The sequence below is a fragment of the Dermacentor silvarum genome, chromosome 4 (genome assembly GCF_013339745.2).
Source record: "Dermacentor silvarum isolate Dsil-2018 chromosome 4, BIME_Dsil_1.4, whole genome shotgun sequence".
Classification (NCBI taxonomy): Eukaryota; Metazoa; Arthropoda; class Arachnida; order Ixodida; family Ixodidae; genus Dermacentor; species Dermacentor silvarum.
Window position 1 is genome coordinate 18218262 of NC_051157.2, and position 16962 is coordinate 18235223.

The window sequence follows — 16962 nt, forward strand, 5'->3', positions numbered from 1 at the left end:
ATGCATGCATGCAAATAGGTTCTTTACAGAGGGGCCCACGATTCGTGTTAGAAAGCTTAGAAGATGGCCCGTGCTCTACATCTAAATATTCAACAGTCGGAAAGGTTTCCACGGCGCTCTCTCCCCCCTTTGCGATACCATCGCATTTATTCAGCTCAGTTGCCGTGCAGGTCGAAACCACTGCACAGAGAACACGGGACCTACATAAATGTCCGAGACCAATTTTTGTATACATTTCCAACTCCAATTTCCTTTCTCCGTTTTTAGCTATCAGTTTACGATATTGGGCTATTTGGTAATCCAACTTCCCAATTTGTCGCTGTTATTAAACAACAACGACGACGGCGGCGGCGGTGAGTGCCAATGTAATAACCTGGTGCAACAACAACGACAGACAATAGGATCCAAGCTTTGCGCATGCAACACCACAGTCATCCGCCTCTTCCTATTCCCAACCACTCCCACCCAAATAAACGAAAATAAGGATCTATAAAGAAAGCGCAGTACGCCCGCACCTGCCGTAAGGAAGCAAGAAATATTTAGCAAGCATAGGAAGGCAAGTCACGCGTGTATAGGGCAACGCCTGCCACACAGCACATGTACACCTGTATGTTGGCCTCCACCACATAACGCCCGAGTCGAAGGAAATGCTATTCGCAATAAGCTGCGAGCACGCTCATTCCGTATGCAGCATGGCTCGCGTTTCTAGAGCCCCGGACAGCCGTCACGCTGTACATACCAAGCCTTTGTCGGCGAGCTCAAAGGAAGACGCTACTAGCGACTAGCTCGAGGCAAACAGGCTAGTCGTGCTCCCGCACCCAAACTTTCATGCTAGCTTTTTTTTTTTTTTATTTCTGCAAGGCGCACGTAGCAAAGAGCATGCAGTATGAACGTTGACGAAATTTGAAATTACTTTTTCAACCATACTAGTCACTGACTCTTAAGCGCCTCGTATCGTTTTCCGGATTGCACAACAATAGTGAACGATAAATACAGTACGTACGCGGTCCTCGCATTAATGCCTCACGTCAAGCTTTGTACCTTCCGAGTGCCTAAGCAAGCCGGGTTTCTTTGCAAAGTCGTTTCGTGGCTAGCCGTTTCTACACGTTCACTGCAGCCAAAGTTTGGTCGGCCAGGTTTGTGCACCTTGAACATCGCACTTGACCAACTAATGCAGCAGTTTAGTGCAGGTCAGTTATCTAAGCTTTCCAAAACCTACGCCACATCAATGGTACTTATTATGCACATGCTTAAACATACAGTTAGTTTACCTCATTCAAATGCGTATTGAAGTATTCAAATCAAGAGAAAACGGCAAACGGGCAGATAGCGGTAACTCTACGCGGCATTGTCGCTGGGAAGGCAGCGGCAGCAACAGGTGTCACTGCTGTCTCTTCACTATGGAAGCGCTGCCGTGCAGTAAAGCGTCGCTCACGTTTGCACAGGTGCGCCGGTGACTGAAAGAAAGACGGCCGATCCCACACCCTGTGGGAATCAATGTTATGCGAAGCAGTGTGTGGGAAGCCTTCCAAGTTAACGAAACAACCATGAGAGCACCAAGACGTATGTGGCTGTTTCATGACCTACATCACACGCATGTCATGATATTAGTGTCATGACCTATCATTTATGTTCGTCATACACTCTTGTCATACTGTGCCAATTTTTGTACATACCAAGTTAACGAAACGACCATGAGAGCACCAAGACATAGACGGCTAGATAGATCGATAGATAGATACTCTCAAAGTGGCAAATGTTCGCCAAGAAATGCTTCGCATTTAATAAAAATTATCTAGACACCATATTCACATAGAGCACCTACGCTAGCATTAGTCGTAAAAGAAAATTCCAGCCGATCATAATGCTGGACATATCTGATGCTGGACGCATTGTTTAAGGAAAGCTTGCCCTAAGCGCACATTTTTTCAGGGACACATACCGTAAATTCCTGAGAGATGCCCCATCCCCGAAAGCTATCTCTCGGGATCTTATGGTACGCACTTTATTAAAGATTACTTGACAAGCAACGCATTGTCTTTAGATCACAGCGACATTGTAAGTGACTTTGGTGCTGCCGATTTCGCCTGCTTCCGGAAATTGTCTCTATAAACTCGGCTAAAGCAAGTAACATCTTGCATCATTTACTCATCAGAAGAGTTCCAGGAATATAGGGCCGTGGTGGTGCCTTTTAGAGCGCAGCTCTTAGGCGCCCGTTCCTGCGTTGAGCGTCGGCGTGCATGCATTCAGTTACTGCATTCGTTAGGAGAAGTATGATAGGAGTGCCGCCTGCCAAACCTTTTTAGTGTCACTAAGGAGCCTTTCTCTTGTTTCACAATCTGGGCCACGTGATCTTCGCCTATACGAAAATTTTCGTTTGCATCATTCGCACGCACAATACACGCCACTAAGTGTAGCTAGATGTCTGGAACCTGTAACGAGTAAACTAGATCGGTTGAATATTGCTACGGACCAATATTATATTATATTCCAGCTAATCGCAATAGTAGAGCTTAGACGCGGTAACGTGCAAATTATTGAGCATTTTAGTACCGGACATATCTAGGGCGAGCATGCTACAAATGTTGATAGATTAAGAAAAGAAGTCCGCCTCCATTGCACCCTGTGAAAGTGGATGCACAGCGATGCTGGTGTGGACGTTGGACAAGTACCACCACCCCAAATGACGTTAGATGTCGTTACACAAGCACCACCACCACAAGCGACGTACGTCACGCGCACGCGCGCACATGTGCGGAAGTGCAGCATACATCCTCATTATTCTTGGCCGGTGCGCCAAGCGCAAGTGCCTTATTGAGCTAAATGAATGCTTAAAAGTAAATTGCGTCAGAAAAACTTTCACCGACGATTACGATACTCCCTAATGCGAAATTTGAGCGCAGCTCTATACGTGTTCTCATTTCGCGATATATTGGCTGGCGCGGACAATCTGTCTCGTGCACCACGTTGCAAAAGGAGCGAAGTGTGGCCCGACTGCCTCGCTAATCGGGATATCGCGAGAGGCAGCGCGTGGGTGACGCGTGGGCGCGATTGACAGCAGCCGCCGCCGACAGACCTCCGCTCATGCAGCGCTTTGTTTATGGTATCATTGGCGTCATCAGTGAACAGACGACGCGCGCTACTCTGGCTCGATCTCGTACCCATCGTCGCCGCAGAGCTCGTCTTGGGCGGCACTACGCTCTTCTCACGCTTTCGCCAAACCCTCCTCTTCCGCTTTCCTCCTCGTATTCTCTTCGCTATCGCCATGTTTCATCTCCCGCGAGCTCCGCGTTAGCTTTCATCATTCGCTGTGCTCGTTCGCTCAGTTACGCCGAGGACGCCGACGCTCGCCAAATGAAGGGACGCCTAAGAGCTACGCTCTGAAAAGCGTAAAGTACGACTTATGCACAAGCTGCACACATGATAGCTTCGGATTGTAATACGGAAATACGAGAAAGCATAAATACGTTGTGTTTAAAAAAGTTTCTTTCAACAAAACACGATACGAACACTGAGTCCCAATGACAGCACAATTCCACTAGGACGATAACATATACAAAGTACTGAGCATTGCATAGACGGCACGTTTTCAAAGAAATGTCCGAGTCACCCGAAAACTTAAAGACAAAGCCCTTTTTCAGCTGCCGTTTGAGGTCCGTCCTCATTCATCCTTATTCTTGTAGGCCCTCCGCCTCGCGTAAGTGCGTTATTGAACTAATTGAATTTCTCAAAGTAAAATGTGTCACAAAATTCGTAAAGTATGACTTACAACCTACGGACATGATAGCATCGGATTGCAATTCGAATATATACGAGAAAAAAAAATAATTCTGTTATGCGGAAACTCAAACAGAAGCCTACTTTCCAGCTGCCATGGTGGTACTATTGTTGGGCAGTGTTTGCCATAATGTCGATTACGGTCGCAGCACACGTTGTGCAATAGATGCAACGGGCAGAGCGCCCACGCATCAAGGACAGATACACTGTGTGCACACGTACGTTCGTCGCGCGCGCATGCACGTGTGCGGAAGTGCAGCATATATCCTCATTCTTGTAGACCCTTTGCCTGGCACAAGTGTGTTATTTAACTAAATGAACTTCTCAAAATAGGACTGTCACACAATTCGTAAAGTACGACTTACACACAACCCAGAGACATAATAGCATCGGATTGTAATCCGAATATACGAGAAAAAATAGTTATGCTATGCGGAAACTCAAACACAAACCTCTTTTCCAGCTGGTGATCTTTTCGTGAGCACGCCACGAAAAATCCCGACCAACTAGAGGCTAGCAGCTTTGCTGTAAAAGACCACTATGTGCAGCGGAAAGTCGAGTAAAGGAGACGAGCATCTACCGTTCAATTCTCGGAAAATCGAAAAAGAAAACAATACATGACCAACGACGTCTGCATACGTCTACAGGGACTACGCGGAAGTGACACTGACAGACATACAATCTTTATTTTGCATCGCATGGCTCCCGCGAGAACCCGCCATCCGGTAGAGGCGCGCGCTCATTTTTCCGCACCCTGTTTAGCTGGCGTCTGCTCATCGCCATTGACATCAATTCTCCCGCGTGCGTCTCCTGATAGGAAACCGACAGCGCGCGACGTCTCCTGGGCCGTGTATCCGTCTTCCGGCAAGATTTAGGGCTCTGTGCGACGCGCCACAAAAACAGGGTGCTGAAAAATCCATGCCAGCAATCAGTTCTCGAGCTCGAAATTCATTTCAAAAAAGAATGGAAAGGCCAGCGTATAAACAAAAGGGGGACACAAGACCATTAGAGTGAGCTCGAAGCAACGACTTGATTTGAACGTGGCTCGTGCCAAGGAACAAAGCCGGCGTGATATAGGAGTTAGAGATAATAGGGATCTGCCGTCATCCTTCAGACCCTTAGTGGCTATGGCTTCCCACTGCTAAGCGCGAGGTCGCAGGTTCGACTCTCGGCGTCCTAAACCAATTTAGTTCGACTAGATGACGTCCTAAACTCAAATTTCTAGCCATGTCCTGTGTTTATTTCCATTATAATAGCGGCTGGACGACTGTTGAAACGATAATTCTGGGCATTTAGCTGCCGCCTATTCAATTCCGTAGCATTTCCTCCTCTTACAGGTCCCAGTGACCAGGGGGATGACGTCATATAGACTTGTCCGAAGGAGGTAGAAGAGCACTCACGCAGTATTACCGGCCATTGGTAAGTTTTTTTTCTTTCTTTTTTTTTTTGCTACATATGTTCACGAAATCATGCTGCTGGCTCTACAGACAAAACGTTCTGTCATCATTAACACTACTTTCCGGCCCACTCTCCTAATTACAAACAATTATTTAAAATATTACGCTGTCAAAGGGATACTGCTCTTTCACACGCAAAAAAAGCAAATAATATTTTCATTAACAGCAGATGTTTAATTTATGGTTCGGCTTAGAGCATTGATACAGGAATCAACACACATCAACAGCACTGATGGAGAGTGACACGTCGAACTACTAGTCTGACGTGGCAGCGCCTTTCTTTAAGTTTGTTATTAATCGGGCGCACTAACGTGACACATGGCACTGATTTTCATGAATCGGGACTTCATTCACATGTTCGCAGTCCTGTTATTTCTTCGCCACCACTGCCCGGTAAAACGACAAGACTGAACCGGCACATTAACATTTAAAAACAGCATGACTAAAAAGGCTTTTTGTAGAATACTTTCCAAGCCTTTAAATAGACTCCTTTCATATAATTACAAATCATTCCAGCAAGACGGTTTTGCTAGTTAATGACGGTGTAGTCATTTTTGAAGTGAGCGCGCACGAGCATAGTTCTTATGACATGAAAAATGGAAACGCCGCCATCGCGAAGGAACAATGCGCAAGAGATACTCCCCAGCATGTGAAGCTAGCACTTCAACTTAGTTTGAAAAAAATATTTATAGCACAGAAGCGCACCTGTGAATTAAGAAAATGGTCCAATGAGCAGTTGTGAAACAGTGCATAGCTAGGACGAGCACCTTAGCCCATGCTTAAAGCCATAAAGCCAGTATACGTGCTGTTTGGACTGTTCTAAACAGGTACAGAAAGCACGTGCTGCCACTCTTCTAGCACTTTCAAGCACGTGCTCAAGCTCACTCACCATAGCAGAGCAGACTACGTCGGCGCCAGGGAGGTGCTCTCGATGAAGATGCCCAAAACGTGTAAAAAAAATAACCCGATGGAACTAGGCAAGATGAGGCCGGTGCAACCCCCATCACAGTTTTTCTTGAAAAGGACGGTAACCGGCTTTCCTGCTGCCATTTCACCTTCTCTGCCACCTCTCGCCAAAAGTGCTCATTTTTCATAGCCACGCGCGCCCCGGTACTTCTGCATACGGGAGGCGGCGCTGATTACAGCCAATGGCTACGCTTCCATGCAGCACGTTATTTTCTTTGGAGCTGCCGCAGTGGAAACGAAATTCTTGCTCAGTGCCTAATGAACTCGCGCCGAGATCGTTGCTGATATAGAAAGGCTATAAACTTGCTCTGGTCAGAAAAATTAGTTGCTGCCCAATGTTTCTTTCGAGCATTGCCCGTTGTTATTGAAAATAGGAAGAAACACGTTTTTCGCAAGATATTTAAGGCACGTGTCATCAACTTTTTGCAAAAGTTATTACGTAACGTAGCAGGCAAGTTCATGATGAGAAGTGAAGTGAAACTAGTATCGGCGAGCGTTACATTTGATTTAGTCAACAATCTGTTGGTGTAGTCGTAAATGCGAGACACAGAAGTTCCGACAGTCATTTGTCATTGTTTCCAGGTTCCATAGAGCGGTTGTAACAGCTCATAATGTGTTTCTTCCTACTTCTAAATATATTTCTGTTTTCACTTACCTCGGGTGGTGGTTCTCCGTAGAGGCGGATTAGTTTCGGCCACTGCGGTTCTTCAGAGAGCACCAAAATGTTAGAATACGAGGGCTTTTTAACGCCGTTTAAAGGCTGACAACTCGTTGCACCGAGACTAAATGAAAGACGTTTGCTCTTTATTTTGGGCTTACAACCATGCGTGCCGCCAACCATAGATTGGTAAAGTAAACATAATTCACTCAAACTCACTAACAAAAGATATATCCACTCGGACTCATACTCATCGAAATTAGACTCAGCTGGCTTCCCTCGGTCTCACACTTGCCAAAATCAGGCCTAGCCAGGCTCACTCGAACTCAGAATCACCAAAGCAGAATCAGCCGGACTCACTCAGACTCAGATTCAGAGGTCAGTGGGAGTCTGAAAAGTCAACTCATGACTCATGAGTGAGTTCGCCGACCTATGACTGACAGTCATTCAAGTTTGCACTCACGTCTCCTCACTCACAGGCACTCACTGCAGTTTCTCCTCATGTCCACTCCTATCCTTCTTCGCTTACACTCACATCTGCTAAAGCGTGAATAGGAGTGAGTGTTCTCTTGAATGAGTATGTCAACCTATGAATCCTAGCCACAGAAGAACTTGGATGTAAGTGCAACGAACTCACTTGATATCAACCGGATCAGAAGATAGACACCTAACGCTCATATTTTACAAGGACAGGCTTATACAATCCATTTTATGTTCTGCCAGCTTACATTTGTGAAATTTATTTCTTTTGGGCGCGAGTCCACTGTTGGAATGTCCTCATTCAGAATCATTGTTTTTAACCGGAACCGCTCGCGGATACATTGATATATTCACAGGAAATCATGCGAAGTCATCCTGGCATGTAGTTTCGTGGTAAAATGTGAGGAACGTGTACTTAAGAGGAAGCTTTAGCTCGGGGCTCGCTCTGATTTCTTAATTCAAATACATATGAAACGCAGAAGTGCTTTTTGAGACAATCGCTGGGCCGATTTGAATTAAAGTTGTTGCGTTTGACAGAGAAAGTTAAGATCTAATGCCTTCGTGTATCAAATTTTCGTTTATTGCCTGAAAGCTTTTACAAAATTCTAGAGCACCTAAAGCGGACAAATTTGATGTACGAGCTTACAGCTTACATTATATTGTTACAATGCTTACAACGCTTTTGCCTCGTCCTACTCACAAATTTGTGGTATATTCCAGGACGGTGTATAATACATCAATTTTGTCCGCTTTAGATGTATTATTAGTGCAGTTTAGATAATTGCGATATCAATTTCATTGCCAACTTAAAGAGTTCTAAACTTGGTAACTTACGTTTTTCTTTTCCGTTTTTTAAATATTGCAAATCTGAAGAACTTATCAAAAAATTGGTAACCTAAATAAAAAGTAAATTTGCTCTAGTCCCTAGATTTAAAAGCTTTATTTTAAATAAAGGAAACCTCATAAAACTCGGTGCAGCGGTTGGCGATAAAAACAATGTTTCTTTTGCCGCGTATTTATGTAAGAGCTTCCTCTTAAATTCAGACAAACGCAAAATCAATTTCACTGGGATTATCTCAACCCGAACTCATACCCAGTCGGACTTACCTCAACTCACATGCCTACGACTCACGGCAATTCAATCAAACTGAAACCCCTAAAACTCACTCGAGCCCACCCAGACTCACAGGTCGGTTTGAGCCTGTATGAGTCGGAGTGCTTCGACTCACGAGTGAGTTGCGGCCAATCCATGGCCGCAACCCTGTTTCTTCCCAAGCTTTAGCATCATATGCTTGATGGTATTCTTCGAGCAAAGCAATTTCGCTAAAGATGCTGAAGTTACATGCGCGCTTCAGTTTTAAGGACTTCCATGCAAGCATGCGAAAAATGAAAGGTGGCATAGATCTGTGGCAGCATCAAGACTTCATAGCACCGTATTTTGCGGATGGTGCCATAATACGCTGTTTTAACAACAACCCTGTCCAGGTTAAGCTTAGTGTCGTAAGCAAGGCTCGCAGCCATGCTAAGAAAACGTGGGCGCCAGAACAACCAAGAAAAAATCATGGCCCAAGGCTTCCAGCAGGCACAGAGCATAGAGAGCAGCATGCCACCTGGAAGGCAAGGCGTGATTGCCAGGGGAAAGGCTGCGCGGTGCCTGCGCGGTGGCATCTTATGTGGAGATGACGACACGGAGGAATGCTGCTCGAAGCCGAACATCCAGCTGGCACTGGCGGCTGGAAGCCAATAAAAGTTAATCTACGGCAAACGTGTCGGCATCGCTCAGGCGTGAAAGGCCTTGCGATATCATACCGAAAACAAAAAAAAAAGTAATCTGCAGTAGCGCAGTTGGTTGGCACGCCGCGGACCCAGAATCGAATCGGGAGGTAAAGCGGGATTTTCCTTTCCTTGCAGCCTCTGGCTGATATCGCTTACGTTCAATGCCGTACATCAGTTTGAGACAGGCAGCAACCCACAACAGCTACTGCTTCAAAAGGACGAAGCAGGTAATGTAGTACATTCAGGACTTATGGGTACTCAAGTACAAATAGAATTTTCTTCCTGGCGCTTTCTATCTGAAAGGCTTTCTAATGCCGACAGAAGGGAAAAAATAAAGAAAAGAAAGGACAGCTAGTGGGCAGAGAAGTTCATTTAGTATAGTGGTTTGAACCACTGGACTGAAAGCTATTTCGACAAAGTCCACGCGGCGGCCTTACTTTGAGCGTCGCAGCTCAAAGCTAGGAGAAGCAGACACCATTTCATCTATAAGACCTTGTAGCAAGAAAACGCATTATTGAAAGGAAAAAAAGAAATTCTGGCAGAGGATAAACAGCAAGGGCTACTTGAATGACACGCTTGACAGTATGTTGAGAAAGTAAGCAAAAAACAAAGGAGGGGGGGCTAGCGACACACTCTCGCGCCTCACGAAGAATAAACCAGCCCTATTACTGGACGAGGCGACGCGCAAGAAAAAGAATTCAGGGTCTAAATGAGCATGTTTTCACTTTGTAGACTGCCTAGAACGCCTTCATCTTACCGCTAAGCCAACAGCACCTAGGAAAAGAAGAAACAAATTAACGTACATAAAAGCGTCTGGAAGATAAAAGAATCTTTAGCAAGGAAACAAAAAGAAGCAAATAACCTGCCGACGCAGAACAAAAAATATTTTTACTGTTTGAGTTTCGCCAAACTTAGCGCGGGTTTCAATTCATTAGAAAACTTTAGATCTTGCCGATGGCACGAACGCTTGTGCGGACGGGAGTATAATCTGTGTGCTAAGGTAAGGCTAATTGATGTACGCCTTGTGCAGCATTTCACCATGCGATGTGATATTTAAATCGATACATCTGGTAGATGAATAGACGTTCGTCGTTTTATTAAATGCTGCACGAATGTTGTGTATTAAATTCCGCTCACGTGCAATCGCAGTTATATTGGGCAAGCGGGAAGGTGTATCAACAGGCTACCGCCTTCGCAAACATGCTACTTCACTAAGAGCATCCATTTAGTGTCATATAGTCAGAGGAACGGCTGTATTCTCATTTTTGAAAACTCTGAAATAGTAAGGAAGTATACAGCGAACAGCCGCCCAAAGAATATTTAAAGCTTTCAATATCTTGACACGTGGAGGTGCATGCGTCAGGTTCCCGTCGCTGTCACTATTCGCAAAGTAGATTAGCTAGCCATGCTGAGCCTTTTCTCTCTTGTTCTTTCGTTCTTTATTCTTTTTAATTTTTTGCGTACTTTTTCACATGCCTTCACACGCCCCTTCCGAAAAAATAAATCATTTGGTAAAATAGTATAGGCGCTCTGTCCTTGTCGTTCCTTTCTCCGCACTGTGCCGCGCTGTTATCTTCTCTTTACCTAGATGTACCAAACATCGCAACTCTTAATAAGGAGCTCTGAATAGAAGTCTGACACTGCTATGATTGTATACGTTTTGTTTACGCACCCCCCTGCCTCCGCCCCGTCTGTATGAACCTTCATGAGCGTTTGAAAAATGGTCCGCTTCCTTCACGATGATAGCATCTACCTATACAATCAAGTACGCATCAAAGGTCTTGCTCTTAATCTTATCACCAGCAGTTACGTCCATTTGCAGTCTGGTCGTGCGCAATACGGAGGAAGCGTAGGGTGTTTCAAACGCCGCGATCAGGGACAAGCGTTCAGGCTAAACGTGTTCGTCGTCCACGCTGGTGTCCAGCGGAAAGCGTGCAATGTGTGAGAAGAGCTCACTATAGGGCCTATACAAAGCGTGGTATGATGCACGAATGCCGAGCAGAGGACACAAAAATAAATCTTAAGACATACATTTTGAATCAATATAGCTCGCTCGAAGGTCTTCGAACGAGGAATTATCCCTGCGGCGAAGCCTCGGTCTAGCCTGTTCACTGAATCGAGTGGCTCTCTGTCCGGAACCTTCTTGCTCCTTATGAATTTCGCAGCTGCACTCTAGAGTTCCAGCTTAGCTTGGATCTTGACGCAAACTCGCACCGCGTAAGCATGGCCTTTCATTCCGTTGGTCATCCTATACCTGCTGTCCCACCGTGCCAGAAATGCAAAAGGCTGATGCCACTCCAATTCTTTTCTCTTTCTTTCTTTTCTTTTCGTTTTTAGAGTCGTCAGGCACACAAATCCTACGTATAAGGCAAACCAGAAGGGAGCGATATAGGGAATGCGGATTAAGAACAAAATCGATTAAGAACAAAATCGAGGCAAGTTCGATTCCGTCTCTTTCTATAGAGGAAAATCACTGATGCCAACAGTTCGCGTCCGTAGGATACAACTGCATATCCTGTAACGGGATGTTGGTCCCGTTATTGACGAGCAAACCGGACGAATAGGTATATTCTGGCTCGACATTAACTTCGTCATATTAAAAAGCAGTATTGCAGGAAGGAGAACGTAAACGACATACTTAACCGATGTATATCTTCCATCTCCTCGTTTGACGTTACCTTGATCCCTTAGACACTGACGTTGACATTGAACTTATCGCTTAGGAAGACAACACTGCGGGGCGCGGTAAGCCAACGACAAAATAATCTGGCGTATTTTTTGCTGAGCTAGTTTAGGCTTGGGCTAGTTGGTCAGGTTCTCTGCTGAAAACGGCTCGACAGACACATATGTGTGCGAAGACGGCACAAGTGCTGATTGGCAGCTGAATGCGTCTTTCTAGACTTGGCAAAATACAGAAAGGAGCACGAGGCAAGGTGCACAAGAAAAAAGCAACGATCATAGTTCTGCACTACAACCGGAAAGCTGATGATGAGCTTATATCAGATTGTAATATGCGCTGTGTGTTTACTAAGTTGTGTGCGTGCAAAACCAAGAAAGCCTAGATCGACTTTTGTGTCCTGCAGTGAAGCGCATTCGTGAGGAAGCACCATTCCAGCGAGTTCGGAAGCTCGCAGTAAAGCTTAGGCACAGTTTCGCTGTGCCTAAGCTTTACACGACCGAGTGCAAACTTGCCCAATTTTTTTCATTGCGGCTTCGAGCCTCAAGCGGTGTTAATACGAAGCTCTTATTTTCGTCACAAGGATATGGCCGTTTGCGGAACTAACTTATTTCACGGCCCGGTGATATCCATGGATGACGTGAAACTGCAAGGGTTTTTGAAACTGCGGTTCTTGTGTTGTTGCTAAACTAAGCACATAGTGTCAGTGCAGTCTTAGAAAGCGCCATCCTACACTAGTACCCCGATGCACTAGGCCAGAATTCTTGAGTATGAGATAAACCCTCTTGACACAGCATAGCATAACATGCCATAACACATAAGAATATTTAGGTTCATAATGTACAAGTACATATGATTGAACGAAAGTAGAAGAATCAGCAAAGTAGCAATTGTAAAACATGCTCTCAGAATTGGGCTTTTTACTGCGACCTTCATAAAGAACCACTTCTCTCTCTCCCCCCCCCTCTCTCTCTCTATTGCGAGAGAATACACCACCAGTCATTGAACAATTTCTTCCTCTTCTTCCTAGCAAAGTGTACTGCGGTATAAAAAGGAATTGCGGAGCTTGTGCAAAAAAATGCAACAAAATTCATGCCTTAAAAGGGGCTTTCAAGCACTTTTTCAACATAATAAGAAAACGTTGCCGATCTGTCATAGAGGCTGCTTTAAAGATGTGAGCCAAATCTTACCAGAGTGCATGCAGCACCGAATTTACAATTTCGTGTAGAAGCCAGCGTGAAATCTCTTGCACTGGCTTCCGCAATGCCGTCATGCAGCGTCGTCGAAAGCAGCTGGACCACCAACGCTACTGGCTGCTGCTCACGGAGCTGCCGCGCGGGCGCCGTATCTTGAAAGCGATCTGCGGTGCGAAGTGTGCACCGGTGGGAGCCTCATCTTCCAAGCGATCTGCGATGGGGGCAAACTGCATTCGCCGAGTACCGGTAGCTTCGCATGCGCTGTGCTTTCGACGTTTAGTTCGCGTTGAAGCGAGAGCCAGCGCGAAGGTCAATCTGCTCGCCGCCGCTAGCGCGTTTTCACGAGTTTCCGCGGTCATCGAGCGAGATGTGTTCATGTTTACCTGTGCGCGTGTGACACCAAGCTTGCTTATTTAGTTAGTATGCCAATATTAACAACGTCATACAGCCGATAAAACTACTATCCTTACTTTATATAGCTGTCTACTAATTTGCTATCGCAATTGATGCTATGGCTTTCGGGCGAAACTGCTACTTTCTTGCTGCTTGCGCGTGCCTCTTGTTCTCCTCTTCACCCGGCGCTTGCTCAGAGGTCACATCATTTTTATCAGAGGAGCTGTTTAAGCTCTTGGTTAGGCCGCGTAGTGCGAACAAAAAACTGCGCCTGGCGATGACGTCACCGCGCGCTGCCTAGCAACCACCTCGCGGAGCGGCATGTGCTTGGCCTCCTCTCCCTCCAGCCACGCCCCGGCAAGTGTGGAGGCACAGCTTGGCCGTGACGTCACCGGGGAGCCGTACACATGTTGCCTTGGCATGGGACGTTAAGGAGAGGGAAGGAGAGCATGTGCGCGGTGCGCGCTATGCTCGTGAGAGAGAAAGAGAAAATGAGAGCGAGAGAGAGATAAATTGTAGCAGCACCAACGAGGCAACGCGCAGAGCTGATGCCGTCCGCGTTTCCCGGCGTTCGCGCCGAGCGCGCGCGGTGTCCTTGACTGCAGCCGGCGCCTCTGGCGGCGGCTCGGCAGGTTTAGACCAGCCACGCCCCGGCAAGTGTGGGTTACACCGCAGTGCTTAAGGCGCTCGGCTTGAACATGCTCAAGGCGGTCACTGGAGGGGGCACGTCAAGCCACTGGAAGAATCTAGTCAGACGAAGCTAGCTGGAAGAAGCTAGGTGATCACACGCTCCGCTGTTGACTCCAGTCTTGCACCACTAGTGCAAGCTATACACGTTTTTTTTTAACCACTCGACTAGACGCCAGGTTTTTTTTAAGGCCATCGTGTGACGAACCACTTAAGGCTCTCGCCTTCATAATTTCATATTTGCACTGCGGGTAGCTGCGTCTGCTGCGCGTGGCCTCCGAGATGGCAGTGGCGTCCTGGGCAGCGTAGTCTACCGTGGCCGCCACGGGGAGCCGCGACGAGCATTTTCACCGCCGCGACACTCAATTTCTGGACGGGACTATGCCCGGTTGGCTTCTCCGCTGTGTAGCTTCCATCCTGTTAGCGGAGACGAAAATTGAGAGAAAGCCGAGTATCGGTGCGATAACTCCACTCATAGTTGAAGGATTCGAGAAACTTTTGCGGTATACGAGATTCGTGAGACGACGTCCTTAATATTGAGGCCATTCTATGATTAGTTGGAAAAGTTCTTCGGGGCCCATTTAAATTATGGCTTATAATTAGGCATTCTTTTTTCGACGATTCAATTTTCTTTTTGCTGTGAATGATGGTCCTACACATTTAAATTTTAGAAAAAGTTGTAATAAGCCTCAGGGTGTCGTAAATAAGTTTCGGTCTTGTTTCGAGTGTCTTCTGGAGTCATGACACAGCACGTGGTCACGTGGGAGCAGGACATTCCGACCCTTTCACACTCGCTTCAGCTCGCTCGGTCGCCTAGGGGGGTTCTACTCCGGCGGCTGCAGCTTACGGCGCGGCCGCCGTATATTTTGACAGCGACCTACGACGTGGACGAATTGCACACCCGCGCAGGCCTCATCTCCAAAGCGATCTGCGATGTGGACAAAGTATACGCCCAGTGCCGGTAGCGTATGCGCTGTGCTTTTGAAGTTCAGTTCGCGTTGAAGCGAGCGACAGCCCGAAGGTCAATTCGCTCGCTGCTGCTGCTGCCGTGCGTCCTGACTGCCGCGTTCTGACTGCCGCGGGGGGCAGTTATCACTTTTGCCTATGCCTGCTTCCCATTTGTCAGACTAAACGCTGCACGCAAAAGGCGCGTCACATGAGGGAGGAGCTTTGCGCCTGTCCTCACTGTCTTGCATGCGTAATCATGCGAACGGCAATTAAACTTCGCAGTTTTATATCTCAAAGCACGGATACGCTAGAAGCATTCTGCCAAGTGGAACTCTGTAGAAACACTACTGCCACTAACCTTTCAATACAAACGTGCCTGCTTACTGCAGCCACTCAAAAGTTAACTGCACGGCTAACAGCGATAATTATCATCTCACTTTGTGCCCACCTCGCCCCATAACCCTACTGTAGAAGTGGTCATCACGTCCGTCTCAGCGCCAAATTTTAAAAAAATAACTGTCAACTTAACTTTGATCATCCTGTATTCCAACGCGTACGTTGGATCTGGGAAATTTTTGTTATAGACAAGGTAGTTCCAATCTTCCAATTGGACAGATTGCAAGTAGTACGCATCAGGCTACTGCATTTCGCTTATATGAAAACTGTAAATTCGCTTCAAAGGAAATATATTTCAAATAATAAAAAGGGCACGTTAGTTGGCCCGCGTAATCACTAACACATGGAAGATAGGAAAAAAACACGAAACATCAACAGCAAAGGCTAGTCACTGCATGAAATTGTCCCTACTATTTTGAGCACCTTGTCCATACTACTAAAAAGTACTTCGCTGAAATGAGAGCAGTCTTTCAAGGCCACTATCTGACCATGGTCCAAGTATTGTGCCAAGTGACAATGCATAATTTCCGAGATCGCCGAGTTTGTAGCGTAATTGTTAGTAGAATTCTAGCTTTGATGCAGAGTGTATTATTATACCTACAGTTTTGTATCTGCAAATACAGTTCTCGTTCATCTCTGTGAACCCTCTTCCATCCTCACAGTAATGTCTTGTGGGGCTGTAGTTGCGAAAACAAAGAAAACAGGCTAGCTTCTACCAGAAGCGAAGAAAAAGCGACGAAGATAAGTCGACGTGCATATTGACAGATGTTCGATGCCAGGAAAGCAGCAGTACGAAACTCAAAGCCGGTGTCGCACACAGCTGGTGGTACACCCATCACGTTTACTCTCAGCATTTGCCTCGCTATACGTCTACATAGTTTGGTGACTCACCAAAACAGTGTGCATAAACGCTTGCAGACTTGAAAGCTACAGCGTCATGAAAGCATGCGCGTAGTACTTTATCTTACGTTCACAGTTGCTTCATGCGTCCTCCCACTACACATGACGAAGCATTTCTGTTTTTCTTCGCTGCGTGCGAGCGTGCCAATGATAGTTCTCGTTCATCGTCATTCTACGGCGAGTTCCTTTTTTTTCGTATGCCCTAGCTCAACGCATCGCACTTCAGTCGTCTCCCCTATCTGCCAGCAGCGACTCTCACATTGCTGCAGCGAATAACATCAAGCATCGTGTTGAAAGATCAAAGAGACATCCACGCGCCAGATCTATAACGTCGCTCCAAATCTAAAGAAACACACGAAATAAACGAAAAGAAAAAGGGCCACCGATAACATAAGGCATGTTGATTTCATCTGTATAGTCCTATGTATGTATGTATGTATGTATGTATGTATGTATGTATGTATGTATGTATGTATGTATGTATGTATGTATGTATGTATGTATGTATGTATGTATGTATGTATGTATGTATGTATGTATGTATGTATGTATGTATGTATGTATGTATGTATGTATGTATGTATGTATGTACGAGGGGTTTTGTTTTTGTTTTTCTGCTGCCTCAAATGTTTCAAACTTGCCTGTGGCAGA

The 16962-nt window shown here is 46.1% G+C and overlaps 1 protein-coding gene across 1 annotated transcript in view; it reads right to left on the reverse strand.

Moving 5' to 3' along the window:
* The window catches only part of LOC119448293 (basement membrane-specific heparan sulfate proteoglycan core protein), an 84506-nt gene extending 75917 nt beyond the window's left edge, over nucleotides 1-8589 (reverse strand). The window contains exon 1 of the mRNA XM_049665147.1: nucleotides 8526-8589. Coding sequence (XP_049521104.1) covers nucleotides 8526-8589 — 64 coding nt within the window. The remainder of the gene's footprint in view (nucleotides 1-8525) is intronic.
* Nucleotides 8590-16962: the final 8373 nt, after the last annotated feature.